The sequence below is a fragment of the Panicum virgatum genome, chromosome 9K (assembly GCF_016808335.1).
Source record: "Panicum virgatum strain AP13 chromosome 9K, P.virgatum_v5, whole genome shotgun sequence".
In the NCBI taxonomy this organism is placed as follows: domain Eukaryota; kingdom Viridiplantae; phylum Streptophyta; class Magnoliopsida; order Poales; family Poaceae; genus Panicum; species Panicum virgatum.
In genome coordinates this window covers 15,427,547-15,452,135 of record NC_053144.1, presented here as the reverse complement: position 1 = coordinate 15,452,135, position 24,589 = coordinate 15,427,547, and the positions used below count along the sequence as shown (strand labels likewise).

General features: G+C 47.4%; 3 protein-coding genes across 4 annotated transcripts; all 3 read left to right on the top strand.

Moving 5' to 3' along the window:
- The first annotated feature begins 793 nt into the window (after nt 1–793).
- LOC120647749 (B3 domain-containing protein Os03g0619600-like) lies at nt 794–6,233 on the top strand. Its single transcript, XM_039924602.1, has 6 exons — nt 794–912; nt 3,788–4,005; nt 4,209–4,417; nt 4,627–4,987; nt 5,063–5,253; nt 5,550–6,233. Exons 1-6 carry the CDS (start codon nt 794–796, stop codon nt 5,808–5,810), a joined length of 1,359 nt encoding a protein of 452 aa, XP_039780536.1. The 3' UTR covers nt 5,811–6,233.
- Nucleotides 6,234–6,448: 215 nt separating this feature from the next.
- Nucleotides 6,449–13,659, top strand: LOC120650347 (B3 domain-containing protein Os03g0619600-like). Its single transcript, XM_039927454.1, has 7 exons — nt 6,449–6,687; nt 10,070–10,155; nt 10,484–11,796; nt 11,882–12,090; nt 12,205–12,565; nt 12,637–12,866; nt 13,122–13,659. The coding sequence occupies exons 1-7, from the start codon at nt 6,685–6,687 to the stop codon at nt 13,371–13,373; spliced, it is 2,454 nt and encodes an 817-aa protein (XP_039783388.1). The 5' UTR covers nt 6,449–6,684; the 3' UTR covers nt 13,374–13,659.
- Nucleotides 13,660–16,717: 3,058 nt separating this feature from the next.
- On the top strand, nt 16,718–19,747 carry LOC120648542 (B3 domain-containing protein Os03g0619800-like). Of its 2 annotated transcripts, none has more exons than XM_039925295.1 (6): nt 16,718–16,954; nt 17,412–17,598; nt 17,677–17,876; nt 18,203–18,548; nt 18,635–18,876; nt 19,212–19,747. In XM_039925295.1, exons 1-6 carry the CDS (start codon nt 16,742–16,744, stop codon nt 19,455–19,457), a joined length of 1,434 nt encoding a protein of 477 aa, XP_039781229.1. In that variant the 5' UTR covers nt 16,718–16,741; the 3' UTR covers nt 19,458–19,747. The 2 variants fall into 2 exon arrangements, with proteins under 2 accessions (XP_039781229.1, XP_039781228.1); XM_039925294.1 differs by having other exon boundaries at nt 17,674–17,876; nt 19,212–19,746.
- Nucleotides 19,748–24,589: the final 4,842 nt, after the last annotated feature.

Here is a 24,589-nt window from a genome sequence, read left to right as displayed (position 1 = left end):
AATGTTTAGAGAGAGAGAGAGAGAGAGGGAGGGAGGGAGAGCGCTTTTCTTATTAAGAAAGGGTTGTTTCAAAAAGGGACTGTTAGCATAACTCCATCCAGCACCAGCATCTTTACAGCAGTGAATCTCGGTGAACACTGGTGCCATCAACTGGGCACTTGTTGCTCTTCATATACATCTCCACCAAAGAGCAGTGGCGGAGCCAGCTCCAACACAAGGGGGCTCCTTCCTCATGCTTCCTCTTCTTTTTTCTCCTTTCCTCTCTCTCCTCCTCCTTCCCCTTTGCCTCCAATGGAGTTCCTGGGATAGGGGGCTTTAGCCCCCCTTGCACCCACACCGGCTCCGCCCCTAACTCGCCATCACTCTATCGCTCCTTCAAACTCCAAACCAAGCTAGCCATCACTGATGTTTCATTTCCCACTCCACACCGAGCTCGCCATCACCGATTGGTCATTCTCCACACCACCAAGCTATGGCCATCATGGTTCAAGAGCGATCGGACGAGAACAAGAAGAAGATCATCGCTGCATCATGTGGCTCCACGGGTGGGGTGCTACTCGTCATTCTCATCCTAACAGCTTGCGTGTGGGGTGCTACTCGTCCTTCTCATCCTAACAGCTTGCGTGCTCTGCTGTAGGAGGAGGAAGAACCGGAAGGGCGTGAGCAGCTTGAGCAGCCTGCAGCTACCCTTTACACCATAGCGGGCTCAACCTCGCCCCCAGAGACGGGCGCCCTCCACAACACTTCCACATTGGTACCGGTGAGGGCCGACGCGCTCCCCGGTCATGGCGCTATGTCGAGCTCGGCTCTCGAGATCATCCTCATCGAGCCGCCAACTACTCCCACCAGCGGCCACGGCGCCGAGCGAGCCACCGACGAAGAAGATTTCGGGATTCAAAGGCGGCTCTCTCGGTGATGTGGCCGCACGGCGATGGTCAGCTCGCACGGTCACTACGTCGAGAATCCTGTCATGACGTGCGGTCACATCAACATTATGAGTCATCCGATGAAGAAGATGGTGCTTTACATCCTCCTCAAGACACTCAAGGTGAACAAGTGGTTGAAGAACAACTTCCTACACTAGAGCACGCAAGCTGCTAGGATGAGAAGGACGAGGAGCACCCCACCCTCGGGGCCACATGATGCAGCGATGATCTTCTTCTTGTGTGTGTTCTCGTCCGATCGCTCTTGAACCATGATGGCTATAGCTTGATGGTGTGGAGAATGACCGAGCGGTGATGGCGAGCTCGGTGTGAGGTGGGGAATGAAACAACGGTGATGACTAGTTTGGTTTGGAGTTTGAAGGAGCGATTGAGTGATGACGAGTCAGGAGCAGAGCCATTGTGGGGGCAGGAGGGCTCAAGCCCCCTGCCCCCAGGAAGTCCATTGGAGGCAAAGGGGATGGAGGAGGAGAGAGGGGAAAGGAGGAAGAAGAAAAGGGAGCATGAGGAAGGAGCCCCCTTGGTGCTAAGGCTGGCTCCGTCACTGTGGCGAGTAGCTTGGTGTGAAGAATGGGCTTTTATGCTGGTGGATCGTTGATTTTCTATGGGCTCGGAGCTGGTGGCGCGTAGTGGTAGGGCGGCCAACGTGTCAATGTGACGCTGGCACCTGAACACCTATTCACACATGTTCTACGGCACATGGTGAGCAACGACCGCGAAAAGGATTCATGCCAGCCTTGCTATGCATGCCCAAGGTTTTGCATTTTTTTCAACAACTACAGTTGTCCGCAGATTCTTTCACCTCAAGCCGCAGCCTTTGTTGCGTGAGTGTAACAGAGAAAGTAATAAAAACGTGTCATTCCAGAAAGACATAAGAGTAAAAAAATGCCTAGACCTTTTCTTTTAGGAAAGTAACGTATATAATACTCCGTACCTCCAAACTATGTAAGTCTCATTTGTGTCCTAGAATTAAACTTTAACCCTCGTATTTGGATGACAATTAGTAAAAATTTATAAGGTTGCCCGCAGCGGGGCTCTATAAGCGGTACGCAACGCAGCATTCAGTACGCGGATACCGCAATTTTTGCTACAGCGGGGCTCTGAAAAGCCCGTGCTATTTTACCGCCTGCTCTTTTGCTCAGTATTCCCAGCGAAGTAGAGGGCGTGCTCTATCTTGCGCTGGCCCCACCTCAGCTTCCCGCCGCCGCTGCCGCCAGTTGCTTCGCGCCCGTGCTCGGAACAGGGAGGGAGGCGCTGCTTGCCGGAGAGGAGGACCACACGCCGCCGGCCTTCTCCGCCCCGCCGTGCGTTCGCTCGCCGCCGAGGGAGCAGGGGTGGCGCGCCGCTGCGAGGCCGCCGCCGGGGACAGGGCCACGCCGCGCCGCGCGCCGGCCGCCCCGGTCCGCCACCCCACGCCGCTCACTGGCCGCCCCTGCTCCTGCTCGGCTCCACCCGCGCGCCAGAGCCGTCGCCGCCAGCCCGAGCCGAGCCTCAACCGCGCGCCATGCCTGCTCGCCTGCTGCGCCGCCCGCGCCTCCGTCCCGCCGCTCCGGCCGCCGCGCCACGCCTCGTCCTTCTGCCGCCCGGAGACGTGCGGAGCCGAGGCCGCGGTCCGGCCGTCCCGCCGCGGTGCGGGCCTGGCCGCGCCATGGCCTCCGCCGCCGCCTGCCCGCGGCCGGTGCCGACGCGAGGGGGCCGTGCAGGCGGCAGGGGCGGGCTCGCCCGCACCGGATCCCGCCGCGACCTGTGCTCGACGGAGCGCGAGGGAGGAGCGCGTGGGCTCCGCCGAGCAGCCGTGTGCGGGCTTCCTCCGCGCCGCCGCGTGAAGGAGCCGGGGGGGGGGGGGGGGGGGGGGGCGCGGGCCGAGCAGCAGCGGAGCAGGGGAAGGACCCGTCGGCTGCCAAGATCTGCGAGGAGAACGGAGCCCGCGTGCGGCCGCTTCGCCGCCGCAGCTCGCGGCGCAAGGCGAGGGAGCGCGACGCTCGCCCATGGCTGGCCGAGGAGGGAGCAGGGGCCGCCCTCCACGCCGCCGCGGCCGCCCCCGCCCGCCGCCGCAGCTCGTGCGCGCGGCCGCTCCGCCGCCCTGGCCCGCCGCGCCGCCACCGTTGCCCCTCCGCAGGTCCGCTACTACCCCTGCTCCCTCCTCCCTGGTCCGGCCAGCGGTCCGCCCCGCTGCTGCACCGTGCCGCCGCCGTTGCTCTGTCGCGGTCCGGCCGGCACTCCACCCCGCTGCTGCCCCGCCTTGGTCCAATGATTGTGGCGTACTGTTCGTTCCTAGTTCTGGTCCTCCGGTATTCAATCTGTATGAAACTCGTGTTCCGGTCACTGAAGGGTCAGTCCTCCAATTATTCGATTGGGCTGAGCTATTGCAACTTTGAAATGGTCACATGAGAATTTAGAAGCGGCGCTGGTGACTCCTTGTAGCCTAGGAAGGATTCTGACCTGACTAGCTTTCGCTTTGCACATCACCAGTGGGGGCATTTCGCCGACACAATGTGATGATTGTTTTCCGAGTTACTTTACTTGTGTAGTTGATAATTTCATAACACAGCAAACCTCTGGGTATTTCTGCAGAACACTGTGTGTGAAGTGTGCGGAAATATTGGTTACAAACGTCTTCTGGTCTGTTGCAGAGATTGCAAGTGTTCTGCTGTGCACCTGTATGTTTTCTTTTCACCGTGGTGATACTTTATTTTAATTATGTAATGCTTGTTAATGGGCATACACAAAAAAATAAGTTTGTCCCTTATAAAAAAAATCTACGGTTAAATCACACCAAGTGTTCTACCTTATGTACACCATTGATTATGATTGGCCTTCTCTTATTATGTTTCGTCATTGTGTAGATACTGTTTGGACAAAGTTATCTTTGATGCATCATTAGCACAGTGGTGGTGTTATGAATGCCATCAAAGGCGTGGTGAAGTTACTTGCAGCAGATCTCTAGACAAGCTGTCAAGTGAAAGGTCGCCAAGTCATGCTCATTTTGGTTCTGCAGTACATCAACCAGTTACCAAGAGAGTGAATACAGCAAGGAATGCAAGGCCTGGAAGAAAAAGAAAAGGTAATCGTACGTGTCTAAAGCACATGGTGAAAGTAATAGCAATGCCATAGATGGCTTGATGATAGAAAGAGAATGTAGAGTTCAGAGTCCAACATGATTATAGAGCTAACAATGAGGTTGCCCAGAGAAGCATTGGGGGCAATGTAACTTGTATATTTCCTCAAATTATACATATTATTATAGTTTGTTGCAATTTTTTACAGCAGAATATATTCCCTCTGCAAACTATTCTTTGGAATCGGATGATCTTCAGGCCCTCCCAAAGGCTGAATATGTTTTATCATATAGAAGTATTCTATCTGAAGCACAGAAGGAGAGAGTAATTGCATTTATCCAGGAAATTCGACCTAAAGTAACTGTTTATGTAGCAGTCATGCAAAAAAGGAATGTTCAACCTCCTGGACCTTTTCTGGTAAATTCACTACTCCTTTTGAATTGGAAACTCAGTTCTCTCAACATTAACTTGTTGATAGCTTGTGCCAAAATTACATGGGAAAGTTGTTATGAATCTTATGAACACACATGGATTGATGACTTCCTTTTTTTTGCTTGATGATTGAAATGATTTTATTTAGTATTCATTTTTTTAACAGCTGCACACCATGCTCCATCTGTTATCAGGGTATTTCCAAGGATTATGCATTTCCACATTTCCCACATAGAAGCACAAATGTAACACTTCAGACGGCTAGCAAGAGCAACAAGTGGCATCCTAAATTCTACAAAAGAAATGCCAGTAGAAAGAACATGCTTATGGGGCAGTGGTTAGACTTTGTCCGTGAAAATCATGTGCAGGAGGGAGATATTTGCCTCCTTTTTCCAGCAGAGGGTGGGAGAAGATATACATATACAATCTATCTACTTTGTGCATCAGCAACTCATTCAATAGGTAGAGCTGGTTTTCAAATAGTTTGCCCATGTCCTGGTCGATCTAGTGCAAAGATGGCTTCAGAAGTGCATATTATGGAGGAAACAACAAATGGTATTATAGAAACACATTTACAAAATTACTAGGATTTTAGATGGTCCCTTTCTTATGGACTAAAACTGTCTGCAGACGAAACTCTGGACAGTGAAGACTCTGGTGGTTCATCGCCGCCTCTGTACATTGTACCATGCAGGAACTATCTATCTAAATCCCAAAAGAAGATTGTTGAAGAGCGAGTGCGGGTCATCCAATCCAAAGTTCCCATTTGTGTAGCAGTAATGAAGAACAACAATGTTGGTGATGCTCAGAAGTGGATGCTGGTAAGTTTAACTCTTGTTGTGGTATTTAATTTTTTTTCTCAAGGCGGTTCCGGTAACCTGAACTCACTTTTTGTTAAGCTGCAGGCTTGTCGATCATCTGAATGCAACAATTCATTCTCCTTCATTTCAGCAAATTATTTGCAGTTATTTCATATCATGTTTTTGTCGTACCAATCAGACATCAGCCATATAGAATCAACATATATAAACCCTATAAATTTTCTTGTTTAGTAACAAAGTTATGCGGGCTGCTATTGGAATGTGTTGCTAATAACTTTGTATCCATAGCACACCAGGAATTAGGTGTTCGGTATGCTGCTGTACATCTTCCAGCTAGTGGGCAAGCTGTGGCGCTGGAGTGCATGGGGAAGACATGGAAAACGCAGATGGTGATTCATAATGGTAGAAGGTGGTTTCTTAATGGAGGTTGGGCCAAATTTGCTCGCGACAATGGCCTGCGAGTCGGTGACATCTGTCTGTTCGATCTGAAGAAGAACGCGAGGGAGCTTACCATGAATGTCCATATCATCTCCAGGGAGCAGCTTAGTTTGAAGTAGAAGAAAAATGGTGTTCATGGTTGTTCAAAAATTTGTACAGGTGTTGTAACTTCGAGAATTCTTAGATTCTTTGGTTTGAAATAGGCATATATAGGCTATGGTATTGGTTGTGCTACATGAAGGGTTAGGATCCCCCCTCCTACGTCACCCACCACCACCGTCGCCTCCTAATTTTCACAATGCACCTCCACAACCTCTCGTTGATTTCCATTTCCACCTCCATTATCGAGCTCGTTGGCCTCGAGGTGGTGGCGATGGCAACAAAGTTCATGGTGGGTTTGCAGTTGAGGGGTGTCGCTGGTACTACGAGCTATGGTAGAGTAGAGCTGTAGAGGTGACATGAGCCAAAGTGCCAAACGGATTTGATATGGCGAGATACATTGTGGAAGGTACGTAATTGGCCATTGATCTCTTGTTGCTTTTGTAAAGAAAGAACACCTATATTGTTGCCTTTTTGGCAAGCACGTGCTTGGAGAGGAGATTTGGTCAGTATTTTCGGACCCGTATGATTCCCGTGGATGACTGGACTTGGGGCTCGTGTTTTTTCCACTCTCGTTTGTGCATTTGTGCTTTCCGTCTTTATCCCATGTCTGGTACTAGTCCCAGGGGGATCCGGACGTCGTGGTGGGCCCACCTGGCCCGATGTGGAAACAAGTCTCTCCTACCCTACTGGCCCGGTCGTCCGAAGCCGAATCCAACGGCGGCGCGCGCGGCTCCCCCTTTCCTCTTCTTCTCCACCGTCTTCCTTAAGACCGCCGCCTCCCTCCTCCTCGTCGCCCGTAACAAGCCCCTCCGGCCGAGCTGTTGAGGGCGCGGAGGCGCTTCGTGTTTTTTCTTGGGAGCCGGGCGGTCGCGGTGGCCTTCGGAAGGAACCATGGTATGGGCACTCCTCGATCCATCCTCTCCTGTCCTCTTGCGGGTTCCTGTCTTCCTCGATTCTTGGCCGGGGTGATGCTGGCTGGCACTGTGCTCCCACCAGGAAAAAAAATTAGATGTTCTCTTGGCGACTGGTTGACGGGGGGATAGTCGGGGCGGGCCGGGCGTGGCCTGGATGTTCCCGTTGTGCGGCAGGGTTAGGCTTTTAACTGTTTTGTTAGGCGCACCCTATTGCGGTGCTCCGGTGTCGATCAGGATGGGAAGGACACTGAAATTGTTAATCACGACGGCATCGATTGCCCCCATTGCGCGACAGGATCCCTTTGTGGGATTGTGCAATGCGATTGGGGCGTTGGTGTTGCATAAAAGCTGTGGTGCAGTGTAAGCCTAGCACGGTTGGCACGACGTGTGGGCGGGCACCCCCCACCACCCGGTTCCTAGACTGGACTCGAATCCGGGTGCATGTTTCCTTTAACGGCACCTACTTCCTCATAGGTTGGTCGAGATGTTTTATCGTGGTGTAATGTAAGTTTGTTTGGTTCTGTTACTCTGGTATTCCATAACTACATCCATAATTTTTGCCTCTGGGTCACCAAGTCAGTACGTCCAGTTCGCTTGTGTGTGTGTGTGTGTGTGTGATGCAAATATATGGTCCATCGCTCTCAATGCCTTTCATTTCCACGTCACCGGTAGGGGGACCAGGGTTCAAAATTTCACCAAACTTCCAGCTGGAATTCGCGAAATCCGTTATTCCTGGAGGTGAACTGAAATGTGTAGTTTTCGTTTAAAAACCCTAGTCTTACTGAATTTTATAGTGGTTAAATAGGATTTATATAAGCCTAAGGACCAGTAGTACACTGGTGTGGTAGAAAGTGGGTGCTCCTCATATTTCTGTGGCTTACAACTTGTGCGAAATAAAACAACATATAGCTGGGAATCGACCCCAGGGCCAATAGAAAAGCTAGCCTCAGTAACCAGCCAAAGGGGAAAATGCTCATAAAGTTTTGGTGCCAAGAACCTATTTATTATTTAATTTTGGCCGGAATTTCCAAATGGAAAATCCGGAATCCGCGGATTCCAATAGTTAAAAACACGAAAACAGAATTGGAATCCCTGGTGGGGAATCCATGCTTGGATGATGTCTGGGCACCTGTTTTGGATTTTTGGTGCAGTGTGTGACCAGTGTTTTACTCACCGACCGGTCCGGCCAAACCGGTGCGGTCCGGTACCGGTATACCGGTCCGGTTTGGCCGGAAACCGGTCGGTACCGGTGGAAGTCAAATTTGAATTCAAATTTCGCAGTTCAAATGGTTCGTACCGGTATACCGGTCGGTTTGATCGGTTTACCGGCCGGTTTGACTGGTAACCGGTCGGTTTGACGGGTAACCGGCCAAATTCAATTTTTTTTCTTTTTTGGTTTAAATTCAAATGCCCGCAAAGTATACTAAATGAATGTTTGTATAACATGTTTTAGTCTAAATGAACCCTCCAATCCTTTTTTGTACTACTTTTACATTGTATTTGTATACTTTTGTATGCACGCTTTTTTTTTGTTTAACTTCAAATCCCCGCAAACTATACTAAATGAACGAATTTTTGAGAAAATTTGACACCATTAGATTCGTCACACCTTGAAGTATTTTTAGGAATTTTTTGAGAATTTTTCATTTTGTTGAATTTAAATTTGAATTTTGAATTTGGGCCGGTTTGGTACCGGTCCAAACCGGAACCGGACCGGACTGGTTTGACCGGTAACCGGTCAAACCGGACCGGTTCCCACCGGTTTGGTGAACCCTGTGTGTGACAGGGATTTCTATTTGGTAATGTCAAGGATGGTGGCAATTATATCGATTTGTGGCAGCATTGGCAAATTAAGTGCAGTTATGTGGAAGAAAGGAAAGAGGAAGACTTAAGTGTAAACACAAGATATCGATATAGTATATATTAAGAGAAACATGTTCTATTGATGTAACACTCAGATCCTTTATCAGCAAATATGGGAATATATTTAAAGCAATTTGATGATGAGCCATACGATGAAGCTTTGGGAGAGGGTTATCGAGCATCGCCTAAGAAGAGTGACAAGTGTGACCCAAAACCAATTTGGGTTCATGCTTGGAAGGTCAACCATGGAGGCGATTTTCTTAATACGACAATTAATGGAGAGATATAGAGAGCAGAAGAAGGACTTGCACATGGTCTTCATTGACTTTAAGAAGGCATATGACAAAGTACCGAGAAATGTCATGTGGTGGGCCTTGTAGAAGCACAAAGTCCCAACTAAGTACATTACCCTCATTAAGCATATGTACAAGGATGCGACGACGTTTGTCCGGACATGTGATGGCAACACCACTGACTTTTCTATTAACATAGGCCTACATCAGGGGTCAGCATTGAGCCCTTATTTATTTGCTTTAGTGATGGATGAGGTCACAAGGGATATATAAGGTGAGATCCCTTGGTGTATGCTCTTTGCTGATGATGTGGTGCTAGTTGACGAGAGTAGGGCAGGGGTTAATAGGAAGTTAGAGCTGTGGAGACGCACGTTAGAGTCGAAAGGATTCAGACTTAGTAGGACCAAGACCGAGTACATGATGTGCGATTTCTGCGCGACTAGGCATGAGGGGGGAGACGTTAGTCTAGATGGGCAAGTGGTGGTCCAGAAGGATACTTTTCGGTATTTAGGATCGGTACTACAAAAGGATGGCGACATTGATGAAGATGTTAGGCATAGAATTTCAGCTGGCTGGTTGAAATGGCGGCAAGCCTCTAGCATACTTTGTGACAAGAGGGTGCTACAAAAGTTAAAAGGCAAATTCTATAGGACAGCAATTCGTCCGGCGATGTTATACGGTGCTGAATGTTGGCCTACAAAAAGCCGACATGTCCAGCAACTGAGTGTAGCAAAGATGCGGATGTTGCGGTGGTTTTGCGGGCACACAAGGAGGGATAGAGTCCGGAACGAAGTTATTCGGGATAGGGTCGGGGTGGCACCAATTGAGGAGAAACTTACCCAGCATCGGCTGAGATGGTTTGGACATGTCCAACGAAGGCCTCCTGAGGCGCCGGTGCGTAATGGGGTTCTTGAGCGGGTCGATAATGTAAAGAGGGGTAGAGGTAGACCTAAACTGACGTGGGATGAGTCGGTTAAGAGAGACCTTAAGGATTGGAATATTTCTAAAGAGATAGCTTTGGATAGTAGCGCTTGGAGACTAGCTATCAATGTGCCTGAACCCTGAACTTATTTCTTTCGGGTTTCATCTCTAGTCTACCCCAACTTGCTTGGGAAAAAAGGCTATGTTGTTGTTGTTGTTGATGATGATCATATTGTGAACTACTTGTGTAAATTGATAACTGCAAACCTTTTGGCATTTATGCAGGACATTGTGTGTGAAGTATGCGGAGATATTGGTTTTAGGCATCTTCTGTTATGTTGCAGAGACTGCAAGTGTTCTGCTGTGCACCAGTATGTTCTATTTTACCCAAATCATGTTTTATTTAATTACTCGATTTTATGTGATGCATGTTAATGGGCATAGCCAACAATATTTTGTTCCTTGTGGGAATCCATATAAATAATGTTATTATAAAGAGATATGTTTGATATTTAATACTGTGTGTTACCTCATTATTAATTTGAAGTGGAGTAGACAGAATATATATATTTATTCCTATCCTCACATTCGGTTGATTTATGATTAGAAACTGATATTTGCAAATTAAATAATTCCTATGTTGTTACAGCTTATTTAGTTATGATTGGCCTTTTCTAATTATAATTTGGCTTTGTGTAGATACTGTTTGGAGAAAGTTGTCTTTGACGCTTCATTAATAGAATGGTTCTGTTATGAATGCCTACAAAAGCGCAGTGAGAATACTTGCGTCGGATCTTTAGAGAAGGTACCAAGTGAAAGACCACCAAGTCATGCTCATTTTGGTTCAATCGTACATCAGCCAGTCACCAAGAGAGTAGAGTCCACAAGAGATTCAGGGCCATGGAAAAATAGAAAAAGTAAATCATTTATGACCATATATGCATCTCTGAACAAAAAATATTCTTCACAAAAGAAGCGCACTAAAAATAAGTCAAACATGCGAAAAATATGCAACTGCACGAATAGAGGACGGATTGATAAAATGTTTGCCGATACAAGTGCCAAGGCATCATATTCTTGTGAAATCATTGAGACAGAATCAGCTAAGAGCAACAATGGTAATAACCAGCAAGTGGATCATGAAAACTCTGGTACATTGAACATTAAGCAGCCTAGCCCCCTGATTGTGAATTGCTTGGGTACATCGGGAGACACTGACCAGTCTCACATGTTGGAAACAATGGAAGAGTTGGCTCGCACATCAAAGAAAACCCCCAAAATACTAACAGCAGCATTCAAAGGATTAGTTATGAATAGAGAGAATGTGGTTTTAGGATCTAATAAGTTAGGGTCATCATGTTCCACAGCCGAGCTTGGAAACTTGGCCCTTGAAAAAAGTAGAGACAAATCGAATAGCATGAAGGATAGTGGTGGAAATCATGGCAACCAGACAAATCAACATGCTTCAGTTTTCTGCAAGAATATGGAAGCCAAGTCTGTAAAGGATAAAGAAACTGTGGTCGCTGCAGATCAAAACAAATATGGGGCTGTAGGTTTGCTGAGAAACAGCATGGACAAGTCTGAAGTACATGGTGATAGTAATAGCAATAGCAATAGCAATAGCAATATCATAGATGGCTTGATGCCAGAAAGAGAAAAGGAAGAGGTCAGATTCCAACTAGACTATAGGGCTAAATATGAGTTGCCTCAGAGAAGCATGGCTGCAGATGTACCGCAGCTGCCCACTCTGCAAAATGATGCTGCGGACAAAGTCACGCCATACTCACCAAATGATGGTTGTGAGGAAGTGTTTTCCTGTTATGGCATAAAAAATATCCCAAGTGTTCGAGAAAGAAGTGTAGATTCTGTTGATATTTCAAGCATTTCTCAACATGATACCACAGAAGCATCAGAAAGAAGTGAAAGACTCACTGAACATCAGAAGGGTAGCTCCCGTCGTCGCGGGAAAACTTTAAAGATGGCCGCAGCATCCTCATCATCTGAGGAGTCAGGTTATAACATTATTCAAATTACTTGCATATTTGCCTCGAATTATACTTCCCTTATTGTTAAACCCTGTTGTGAAATTTTGTATAGGAGAAGACATTCCCTCAGAAAACCTATCTTTGGAATCAGATGATCTTCGATCATCCCTGGGGGCTGATTATGTTTTATCATATAGAACTTATCTATCTAAAGCACAAAAGGGTAGAGTAATGAAGCTTATCAAGGAAATTCAACCTGAATTCACTGCTTATATAGCAACCATGCGGAAGACCAGTGTTCAACCCCCGGGTCCTTATCTGGTAACTCAGTTCTCTCAACATTAACTTTTTGTTGATAGCTGTGCCAATGTTATATGAGACATTTAGTATGATGATCTTCAGGGTGTCGTGACATCATGTTCTATTTGTTATCAGGGAATTACCAAGGAATACGCACTGGCACATTTCCCAGATAAAAGCACTAGTGTCACACTTGAGATGCCTGGCAAGAGCAAGAAGTGGCATCCCAAATTCTACAAAAGAAATGAAAGTAGAAAGAACTTTCTTATGGGGCAGTGGTTAGACTTTATCTGTGACAATCATGTTCAGGAGGGAGATATCGTCCTCCTTTTACCAACAAAAGGTGGGAGGAGATCCACATTTACAGTCTATGTACTTCATGAAACAGCAACTCATTCTAGAAGCAGGGCTGGTTTTCAAAGGGTTGGATCATGCACTGATGGACCTATTACAAAGATGGCTTCGGAAGTCCATATCGAGGAGGAACCAACCACCGGTACTATAGCAAAACATTAGAAAGTTAGTATCTTTATAGATTATTTTTCTTATGGCCTAAATTTTCTGCAGGAGATCATATTTCCCAGGAAAGTGACATGCATGAAATTTCTCATGAATCTTTAGAGAGCGAAGACTCTGATCCATTTCAGCCTCCCTATTTTGTACCATGCAAGAGCCCTCTATCTAAATCCCAAAAGAGGATTGTTGAAGAGCGAGTGCGAGCTATCCGATCTGAAACTCCCCTTTGTGTAGCAGTAATGAAGAACAACAATGTTGGTGTTGCTCAGCGTTGGATGCTAGTAAGTTCAATTCTTTTGTTTATGTTATTTTTTTTATTCTTAAGGTTGCGATTCCTGTCGTCTTAACCTTATTTTGTTATAGTTGGCATATTTTTTGTCATCTGAGTGCTAACCTATTCACTCGCCCTCATATAAGCAAATGATTTCTGTAAATCATAACCATGTAATATTTTTCCTCACTGATATTGTCTAGGTTAATCACAAAATTATTGAACCTTGCAACGTGTTGCTAATTATCTATTCATGATGCATCAGGAATTAGGTTCACGATATGCTTCGGTATATCTTCCAACTAAAGGACAAACCCTGGTGCTCCAGTGTGGGGGGAAGACATGGGAGGCCAAAATGATGTTTCATAATGGTAGGAGGTGGTTTATTAATGGTGGTTGGCCCAATTTTGCTCGTGGCAATGGCCTGCGTGTCGGCGATATCTGTCTGTTCGAACTGAAGAAGAAGGAGAAGAAGCTTACCATGGCAGTGTATATCATTCGCAAGGAGCAGTTTTAGACTTGGTTTGCCGTGGATGAAAATGTGGCCCCCTGTTCTTTCGGCTGGTACCTTGGGGGTTTATTTTTCTCGTTTTGTACTATATAGCTAATCCATGGTTGTGGCTGACGATCTCCGGAAGTATTTAGAAACCAATCTGTAACGTCTGTTGCTCAAAGTACATATAACAGGGCAGATTTGCTTTGCATTGCATGTTGTAAAAAATTGGGGAGAACACTGATTGCTCAGTGGCTCTTGCCTTGCTTTAGTTAGGGAATGAATCCCCCAGCTAATCAGTTCATGAGAACTCCAAGGGTACAGGGCTCTGTCAGGTCATGTCATTGCTGATTGGTCATGTCATTGCTGTGCTTAACCGGATCTTGTTTTCTAGCTTTTTTACTTGGTCCAACACTAATCACCTCATGTCACCTAACTTTCTCGCGTCATCTATCCCGTATTTTCACATAGTGGCTCCAACAGACACCAAGTTCGGGATTCAGAAGGGATAAGAGTTATCACTACAGGTACATGTTAAATGGAAACAGGGAAATAAAATCAACAAAAGAGGCAAAGTGTCAAGAAAATCAATTTTGCGAGGTTCATGTCCACAGTATACTTGTGCATCTTGGAACTGCTGCTAGTTGCTAGGAGACAAAATTGTGGCAACTCGTGCAGATTCCCGGTTGGCATCTTCTTGTGCAGATTCACATCGTGCCTGTCAAGCTGTGTCTGCTGAACCGTCTTTCCATGGAGCTCTTTTCAGAACATCGAGGTGTGGATACCTCTGCATCTGCTTGATGCTTTGTTTGGTAAAGATACGCACCTCAATACTGGTAAGAGAGCGGTTACCATAAATCTTAATTCCAGCTTTGAGGTTATTTCGCCTGGTGGAGTTTTGATCCTCGATGCCAGTTGACCTGCACGCTGCCTATATGATGGTGATGGCAGCTAGCGCTGATAACATCCAACCACACAATGGGAAGCTGCGAGACGGGGACAGGAGATTAATGTTACGGCACGTGCCTACTAGCTCGCTCATCGTTCCACTTCCCTATCCGTACGGCCGTACGTGCGGCAACCCCTATAAAATGGATGCCGCATGCTAGGCGCTGCTACTGATCACTCACCAGTCACCATCCATCTGAACATACACAAAGCTGCTACTCACTCACCAGTCACCAGTCCCTATCCGCTCAGCGGGATCGATCGAAGAAGATGGAAGCAGCAGGCCAAGAACTCCTCAAGAGTCTCGTCGTCGCGTCGTGCTCGTCCTGGGCGTAGTGTTTTTTTATCCGGCCGTTTGGACCGAACTGCCGGCGCCCGGTTCCAGCTAACCGGTCCGGTTTGACCGGTTACCGGTAAAATCCGGTCAAACTCAAATTTGAATTCAAAACCCGCAGTTATACCGGTTTCGAACGGCTAACCGGCCGGTTAGACCGGTTTACCGGTCCGGTTTGACCGGTTACCGGTCGGTTTGACTGGTAACTCGCTAAATTCATTTTTTTTCTTTTTTTGTTTAAATTCAAATATCCGCAAAGTATACTAAATGAATGTTTGTATAACATGTTTTAGCCTAAATGAACCCTCCAACTCTTTTTTGTACTACTTTTACATTGTATTTGTATACTTTTGTATGCACATTTTTTTGTTTAACTTCAAATGCTCGCAAAATATACTAAATGAACGAATATTTGAAAAAAATTAACATCATTAAATTCGTCGCAACTTGAAGTATTTTTAAAATTTTTTTGGAATTTTTCCATTTTTTAGAATTCAAATTTAAAATTTGAATTTGAGCCAGTTTAAAACCGACCGGAACCGGAACCGGTCCGGACCGGTTAGACCGGTAACCGTGGTAACCGGACCGGTTCTGGCCGGTTTGGTGAACCCGCCTAGCCCTGGAGGCGCAAGCTGATGAGGGCGCTCTTGCCCAACCCCCGTTGCAAGAAGGGTGTTCAGCATGTGTCGCATCTATCACTACTAAATTTGTATTAACGTTTTACTTTTTTGGAGCGGATCAAATACCATAATTTTTGTAGCAACGTTTCAAAAATGGAAGCTTTTCTTTACTCAGCACATTGACACTGTTGCCGCCACCAGCATTTGTCGAAGCGAGCGCATGCAAACAGAATCTCACGCAGAAGCCAAGGCCAAGATGCATGCTATTGTGTTTGACGCCTCTCGTTTTTCTTGGCCGCGTGTTAAATATATAATCGGATATGTAGTAACTGTGTACCGTGTGTTTGCTTGTTTGTCTCTTTATATATGTCTATTATCTTATTATTTGGCCAACAAACGGAGCCTCCACATTCGCTCTTAAGGTCTAAAAATTCCTAAGTTAATCGAAGAAAATAGAAAAATAAAAATTACCCACCACTACCATTACGATAAAAATTAGCCTAAAATGCCCCTGTGTCTAATTAAAAATCACCCACCAAAGCCATTATAAAAAATTAATTATAAAAAATTAAATATAAAATATTATTTAGCTATGTATCAGTTATAAATATATACTATTAATAAAAACTAAAACTAACAACAATCAATCAAAATAAAATGAAAATAAGAATAATTATTTGCATAATATTATTAAAGCTCAATAAATCAAATTGTTATTATAGGTAGATCATAGTTGAATTGTTTTAATCAACAATAAGACATAATTAATGATAATGAACAGAATGATGTATGGTAAAAAAACTAGTATAACCTTTAAGTAAGGACACAACGACATGCAAATTTTTGAATTTTTAATACTAGACGCGCAAATGCGCAGGCTATACGCCTAGTTCCAATAATAAGGCCGGCAGGCGATCTCGAATACCGTAAGGTGCCCTTTGGTACCTAAGGCCTCCTAAATTCATGAAAAATATTATCTTTGGCTGGGATTTGAACTCGCGACCTTTAGCCTTGCGCATTGCTCCTTTACCATCTCAGCTACACAATTCTTCTGATTGAGAAGGAGATGCTTTCCTTTTAAAGTAACACATGGATGAGCCTAAGGTACCGGTTGGTAACACCAACCGGTACCTAAGGCTCGTCTAAAGGTACCGGTTGGTGGTACCACCCGGTACTAATATAAAAGTTACCACCCGGTACCTGTGGAGAGCTAATACCAACCGGTACCTAAGGCTGATTCAAAGATTTCATCCACCCCAAAAGTACCGGTATGGAGATGAAACGGTACCTAGCATAGGTACCGTTTCATCTCCATACCGGTACTTTTGGGGTGGACCTAAGGCTTGTTTTCTACTAGTAGTAACAGAGGTCTTTTAGAGTGCACAATATTTGGAGTTTTGGACAAATTATGTTCTCATTATCTTGAGTGCATAGGAAATGTTTTTCTACGGATGCTAATCATATTTAGTACACTCCAGTGTTGAGAATATATGTGCTATGTTGCATGTAGCCATGTACAGAGCAGTGGTGGTTCATTGATCAAATCTGCATTTGACAGAGGGTTCAGATTTCAGATTTACATGGCTGGGCGAAGTTGCCCCAAGAACAAGTCTTGCCACTGCTACAAAAGATGCGTGGACCATCCGGATGGAATGATGAAGTGCCTCCTTAGTCACGCCAACTCCAATCGCAAGCATGGAACGGTAAATAATTAACTCTCGAACTTCTTCACAAGTTCAGCTTCCTTTGTGCCCATATGCCTTCTGTGAGCGATTTTATGACCACTAGCTTGGTTGCTTTTACATGCATGAGTGCTAAATGTGGAGGTGAGTATTTGATTAGCACTTACAGACGTTTGAGTTGAGTTAATCCTCGTCAGAACATGTTATGTGAAAGATGCACTAGGATTTTAGGCATTTATGGTGTGGAATGGGGATACATTTGACAAATACTTTCTTGTTTTTTTTCTGTTTATCATTTAGTTAGGGTTTTTGTAAATACGTTCCATCGTTAATTAAAGCAATGCATGAGCGCAGCATGTGTGTAAATTTGAAAATATCAATATCATTTCATATTACCCGTTGCTCTGTTCTTGAAACTGTTCTATTTACAATTTAGACTCAAGAATCAAGATAATGCGTTTCTCTACTCTTGTGGCAGACTATAATCCAAATATTTGGTTCGTGCTGTTGCAATAAAGACTCTTCCTGTGCTCCCACCAAAAATGGTATAATGGTTCGAGAAGGAAGTGCAAACTCAATTGATACCTCAAAGGGTTCTAGTGATCATGCCAGTCAATCTTCTGCAAATGAAACACCTGAGTCATTATCTTCGTCTGAGGAATCAGGTTAAATTGTTGAGTCATTTGGAATTCTTCTTCATACTTGTCTTGTATTGCTCTTACCACTGAAGTTATTTGCAGAAGATAGTCCATCTGAGAGTCAATCTTCCCAATTGGGTCATTGTAAGACTTCCACCAAACTTTGGATCATATCAAATAAGCGCGATCTCACTCCAGAGCAAGAGGAGAAAATAGATGATCTCGTCAAGAAAATCCAGCCTCAGTTTCCTGTCCTTGTGGTTCAAATGAAGAAGAGCAGTACCAAACGTGAGAACCCTGCTGTGGTATGTATCTTGGTCCTTTCTGCATGGGTAGTTCTATGCCATTTAAATTGAATTTTTCTTCAATGTTGTCTATATTTCTATAAAAACTATATTGGGTCTTTCTTTTCCACATTCACAGTACAGAACATGTAAGGTCCCTCAAAAAAAAATTCTTGAGTACATGAAAATATCTTCCAAGACCTCTTGAGCTTTTCTAAATTTCCCTTATCTGTAGGTCTACATCATCATTTTCTTTGTTAGCAGCTGAAACAATAGAAAATAGGATTTCTAGGCAAGCCTCTTCTGTTTTAACTCTTTAGTCTTTTTTTCGATCTCATTGCTATCAGGTCATTTCTAAGGGCTATGCAGTCGAATACTTTCCACGAAAAACCCAAATCATCACGCTTGAGCGTCCAGGATGTAAGAAGAAGTGGCATCCCAGGCTCCATATTAGGCCAAACAGAAGTGGATACATCCTGTACGGGCATTGGAAAAACTTTGTTCGCGATAACAAATTAAAGACGAATGATATTTGTATCTTTCAACCAATCAAGGGTAAGAAGTTTAGAGTGATTGTCCATCTGCTTGGCGAAGCTAGCACTCATTCCCGCAGTCTGCGTCCTCGTGACTCAAACAATGGTTGTGCAAGGAAACAATCTTCAGCAGCACATGTTCATGAGAATTCGAGCAGCAGTAGGGCCACTTAACGCTACTAGAATCAAACACACTGCATATTTCTCACATTTTCTTCTGCTTGATAAAGTGAAATCCTTTTTCAGGGGACAAATTACTACAGTTGAACCATCGTCAACATCATAGAGTCGCGAAAGATGTTTGCGCTTCAGATGATTCAGGGGAACCTTCTCACCCTCCTCCCTTCGTTGTGCTACGCCATACCAGTTTGACTCCTGTGCAGGAGAAGGCAGTGGACGAGGAAGTAAAGGCCATCCAGAGTGATGTGCCAATTTTTGTGGCAAACATGAGCGAGGAAATTCTTGGTGACAATGGTACCTTTTCCCTTGTAAGTTTCTTACTTTCTATATATCCTTCCTACAAGCTCTATCATCACTCCCCAGTAGTATGTAGCTCTTGCTTCTATTTTGCTAGATCAGAACCCAGTCTGGTATCATTTTGCATTTTGTTTAACTTTCTCTCTTCCACTCGGTTTCCAATCATACACTGATTATTTTTTTATAAAACACAATAAAATGTAATTCATGGTATTAATTAGAAAGGCACAACCTCTGAATCAACATGCCAAGTATTGTACATCCATGCATACATATATTTTCAGTTCTATATGGTTGTTCTAACACACTGATTCGTTATTTTTTTTTCTTTCTGTAAAAAAACTAGGACTTTGCCTCGCGATATGCCGCACCGCATTTTCCTGATGGGAAGCAAACTCTGACGCTCTCTCAAGACGGGTGGCGCAAGGCATGGCACATCAAGATGCTGAACCGGCGGATGCTCCCTGGAGAATTGCGCGAGTTCGCCGTCGACAACCGGCTGCGAACCGGAGACCTCTGCCTGTTTGAGCCGATGAAGAATGAGAGGCTTGCCATGGCAGTCCGGATCATTCGCAGCGAGCAGTATTCTTAGCTGGCCTTCTACTGGTGCTGTGGTGTGGTTTGGGATGCGATGGCTCTGTGGCCTTAAGGAAAACCTTAGATGTGTCGGATTATCTCCCAGGGAGTTGTTTCTGCTTGAGAGTGGTTCTGCTTTAGCATGCTGAATAATGCCCCTCGATGCAGCGTGCAGTGATATGCACTGCTTGATGACCGAGAGGCTTCCCAGTTCCTACTATAGTAACTTGTTAGCGTCATCAACTTCTGTTAATCTAGATACAAAATAACCTGTGCACTTCTCATGGCTGATCCTTTGTGTAATTGATACAGCTGTGGTGGATTTTGAGTTTCAATTTGTGTTTGTGCATGTGAACATGGCTTGAATGCGTGGCTTGGCACTTCTCATGGCTGATCCTTGATATGTTCTTGATCTATGAAAGGAGCAGCAGAGGAGCAGGTAAAAGAATATTTGCTCCTTGTGTGCAAATTGGGTGCACAATGATCCTTGGGTGCAAATTGGGTGCACAACACAATGAAGCTCTTGAATCAAAGGTAAAAGAATATTTTCTAGTCTTGCACGCGGGTAGAGAGGAGGCAGCCAAGTCAAACAACACGTTGAAGTATTAGTAAATTGCCCATCTCTTTCCATCAATTTAAGTTTTTGTGTTGAATTGGTTGGTGCATACAACTTAATATGGTATCCTGGCCAGCGCGATTAAATAAAATAATTGCAGCGGACTTTTAATTTTCACGTTTGCGGCCTGAGGGAGCCCACACGTGAAGAACCCAGATAAGCAACCAGAGTGTTTGAACAGAAAAAATCACACAAGATTTTCTCTGCGTGGAAAATAAAAATGTGGGCGTGCCAGTGTATATAGAAATACACAAAAGAAACAAAAGACAGGAAACACAAGTTTTGTTCATATTTTAAAAATACAAATATAGGTTCCCTTATACAAGTGCGAGCTCCATAGACTGCCGCCGTTGGGCAGATCTGACTTGGGCGATGTGGTCTTTTGGTTCCCGGGGACTCGGAAATCTCCCGGTTAATTACCTCTGCAAGTCTAGCTTGCCAGAGTACCTCCGATTAAGCTGCTGTGTTCGTCATCTTCAGTCTTCGCTTTACGTTCTCCATGCATGATGATGGTGGTAGTGTAGACGTGGGCGTCGGCGTCGTCCATGGCCTCGTCGGTGTCTATGAGCCGGTGTAGTGCAACTGAAACATCAGCAGCACCCGCCTGTGTGTCGTCCAGCCTCGTCGATCTCGAACGGCGTTGTAGTCGTAGTAGAGGTGAGTAATCGGTGCATGGTCTCGTGAGCTGGGCCTGAGTTGATTGCGCGGCAGCCTGTCGTGGTCGAAGTGGTTCCGCGGGAAAGCCCCGTCGTCTGCAGAAGTAGTCGAAGGTCATCTTTGCGTGGATGCACCTTCCTTTTAGCTTGCTTCTTTTGTGGTGCACGTAATCGTGCATGACACTATGACTAACTAGCTCGCTAGCTAGCGTGTGCACTTGCATCTCTTGTGACTTCTATATTTGTACAGTGTCGGTACCTCAGGACTGGGTACCCCTCTTGCTATGTCAAAACTCGTGTAGTTATCCGTAACTACGCCCTAAGGAGCTGAGCAGCCGGATCTCTGGGGTCCGGCCCCGTCTCACCGGATCAACAGCTCCGGACCTGCTTCCCGCTCAGGACAGGTCTGGTGTCACCACGTGTCTTGGAGAAGAAAGCGCTCAGGGCCAAAACGGCCGGGGGCCCGGACCCCCCACGGGGACCGGGACCCCATATACTATCCGGACCCCTCTCCGGGAGATAACAGACACCCCGCCTGGGGGGTCCAGAGCCGCCACGTGTCCGCAGACGCAGATACGCGCGCGGCTGCCAAGCTTCCTCGGGAAGACTTGGCCACCTACCGCATTCAATGCGGGAGGCGTTAAGAGCGCTCTGCCACAGCAGAGCCCGAGGGGACTTTCGCCAGGCTGTACTGTTGATCGCGCGTTACCAAGATACATTGTACAGCCGTTGGCGCCACTCACGCCACGCACGTCAGTCTGCTACACCAGTTAGACGCGACAACTCGGCGACGGAGTATCATAATGCCTACATGGTAGACCCAACAGTCTACGCCGCAACCTACATTGCCTCAACGGGCGCCTCGCCGATGAGACAGGAGAAGACCCCCCTCGGCCAGAGAGTCTACAGGACGATGAAGTGTATCCGGCAAGAGATTCTCCATCACTGTAGCACCACTACTGTCTAGTAAAATATACATCTTTGTTGGGCCCACCTGTCGGGGGTCCGACGCCTGTGTATGCGTCCTCCTTGCTCTATAAAAGGAGACGCCCGTTAGGGGAAAAAGCCCGGCTGGGCAGATGATAGAATCATTCATACCTAGTGCAATACACCACACAGTGGATGTAGGGTATTACGCTCCGGCGGCCCGAACCACTCTAAATCCGTGTATTCTTGTGTTCTTGCCCCCAAGCTAGATCGGCCTAATAGCTTAGCACTTCCCTGATTACTCCCCCTCGGGGAATAGGTGGGTGCGTTCCGCCACCCGGCTGTGGGTACCCCCAAAAGCCCACGACATTTGGCGCCGTCCGTGGGGATGTGCAAGTGTTGGCTAGATCTCCAGGCTTGAGGCTGAGCTCATCCTCTGCAACGGCGACGAGAAGATGAAGAGAGGCATGGCGGCACCTACGCCGCATGTCGCAGCGCCGAGGCAGCAGCGCCCTCGGTGCGGCGGCGCGCGGTAGCGGCACCTGCTGTGCGTCGCCACTGCGACACCTCAGAGCCGGCGCAGTGGCAAGCAGCGGAGACGCCCGCTGTGCGCCACCCTACAACACCTCCGCGTCGGCTCAAAGTTTTCTCTCAAGCAACCACCAGGACTCCCCTGCGGCGACATGGCGTCGGCTCAAGGCTTTCTCTCAATGTGAAGCCAGGAGCCGACCACTGTGGCCCGCGGGAAGTTTACCGTCGTCTCCTCCCTCGCCAGGACCGAGTCTCTCTTGGTGCTACTGCAGACAGGATTCCGCCACCAGGCGCGGGGGCCTAATGCCAGCACCGAGGTCGAGCCGGCGAACGACCGCCCTTCTCCACGCTCCGTGCTCATCCAAATGAGCACCCAACTCGTGGTGAGCAATCATCGGGCTGGCTTCCGACGACAGACGGCAGCGGCAGAGCCACTCCCATTCAAAGCCAAAGAACTTGTTCTCATGCAAACTGAGCATGAAACAGTTCTTATGCTGAGAAGGGCCCTGCAAGCTCCAGAGGTGATGCTGGATGATGCTGGACAAGCACGTCCAGGGCGTTTTCGCCCCCAACAAACTCAGAAGAGCCTCCAAGACGGCAGCTCCACTACGGCCGGCAACGCGCACGCCTTATGGGGCGACAGCTGTAGGTTATCACTAGATAGGATTGAGCGTGTTTTTCTCCTTTGTAATGATATGGTGCCTACGTGTGGTCCAGAACGGTAAAGGTCCACCCTTGTAAACCCAACCTCTGGCTTCATCGCACAAACAGACGACACCAGCAAGTGGTCCAGAGCGGTAGAGGTCCGCCCTCGTAATCCCGACCTCTGATGTACACCACTAATCAAGTAATGAAGGAGATTTACTTTCGGTTCTATCTTATCTTTACATTAACCTAATAGCACTTCTCCGTTCAGCTTGCATGTTTTCTTTCTTCCGTACAGAGTCTTTTCTTTGTTGCTAACGATCCAAATTGAGTTGCTGGCTTGTGGTCAGGTGGGGACACCCTTTCTAGCTGGAAGGCAGTTCGGACCCCTAGGGACCTGCTCAGGAGAAGTGGTGCCGTATCCTGGGGTAGAGAAGTTCTGCGTAGCTTAGCCTGGTAATATACCCTAAGCCTACGTACTTCACTGCCCTGTTACGAGTCCCCTAGTATTCGAGTCTGCTGTCCCTGGAGGTCCCGGGCTCCTCTCTAGTATAAGGCCTGGCTTCCTACACCTTGCTGCAGGGTCCGGTGGCGTAATTCATGGATCGTCGGCAACGACTCAAGTCCACTCCGGTGGCCCGCTCCAGCGGAGACCGCTCGCCACGGTCGATCCAAGTCCACTCCGGTGGCCCGCTCCGGCGGAGACCGCTCGCCACGGTCGATCCAAGTCCAGTCCGGTGGCCCGCTCCGGCGGAGACCGCTCGCCACGGTCGATCCAAGTCCACTCCGGTGGCCCGCTCCGGCGGAGACCGCTCGCCACGGTCTGTCCAAGTCCACTCCGGTGGCCCGCTTCGGCGGAGACCGCTCGCCACGGTCGCTCCAAGTCCACTCCGGTGGCCCGCTCCGGCGGAGACCGCTCGCCACGGTCGCCAGAAGCCGGGTCCGGGGAAGTAGTGCTTGCTCCTTGGGCAGTTCGAGGTCCGCTTAGCTCGGTTCCGTACCCTAAGCCTGTACCTTCGCCGCACTATGGAGAGCACTCTAGTACCAGAACCTGGCGACAAGTGCAATGGCCTTGAAGGGGTCCGGAGCACTCGCTCTCGACATGGGCACGCCAACGCAATCAGCATTGCATCGTGATCCTGGCCCCGCCTGCGGGTTCGTACCTCTCCCGAGGTGGGTCCGGGGGCCACTGTCGGTACCTCAGGACTGGGGTACCCCCTCTTGCTATGTCAAGACTCGTGTAGTTATCCGTAACTATGCCCTAAGGAGCTGAGCAGCCGGATCTCTGGGGTCCGGCCCCGTCTCACCGGATCAACAGCCCCGGACCTGCTTCCCGCTCGGGACAGGTCCGGTGTCACCACGTGTTCTGGAGAAGAAAGCGCTCAGGGCCAAAACGGCCGGGGGGCCCGGACCCCCCACGGGGACCGGGACCCCATATAATATCCGGACCCCTCTCCGGGAGATAACAGACACCCCGCCTGGGGGGTCCAGAGCCGCCACGTGTCCGCAGACGCAGATACGCGCGCGGCTGCCAAGCTTCCTCGGGAAGACTTGGCCACCTACCGCATTCAATGCGGGAGGCGTTAAGAGCGCTCTGCCACAGCAGAGCCCGAGGGGACTTTCGCCAGGCTGTACTGTTGACCGCGCATTACCAAGATACACTGTACAGTCGTTGGCGCAACTCATGCCACGCACGTCAGTCTGCTACACCAGTTAGATGTGACAACTCGGCGACTGAGTATCATAACGCCTACACGGTAGACCCAACAGTCT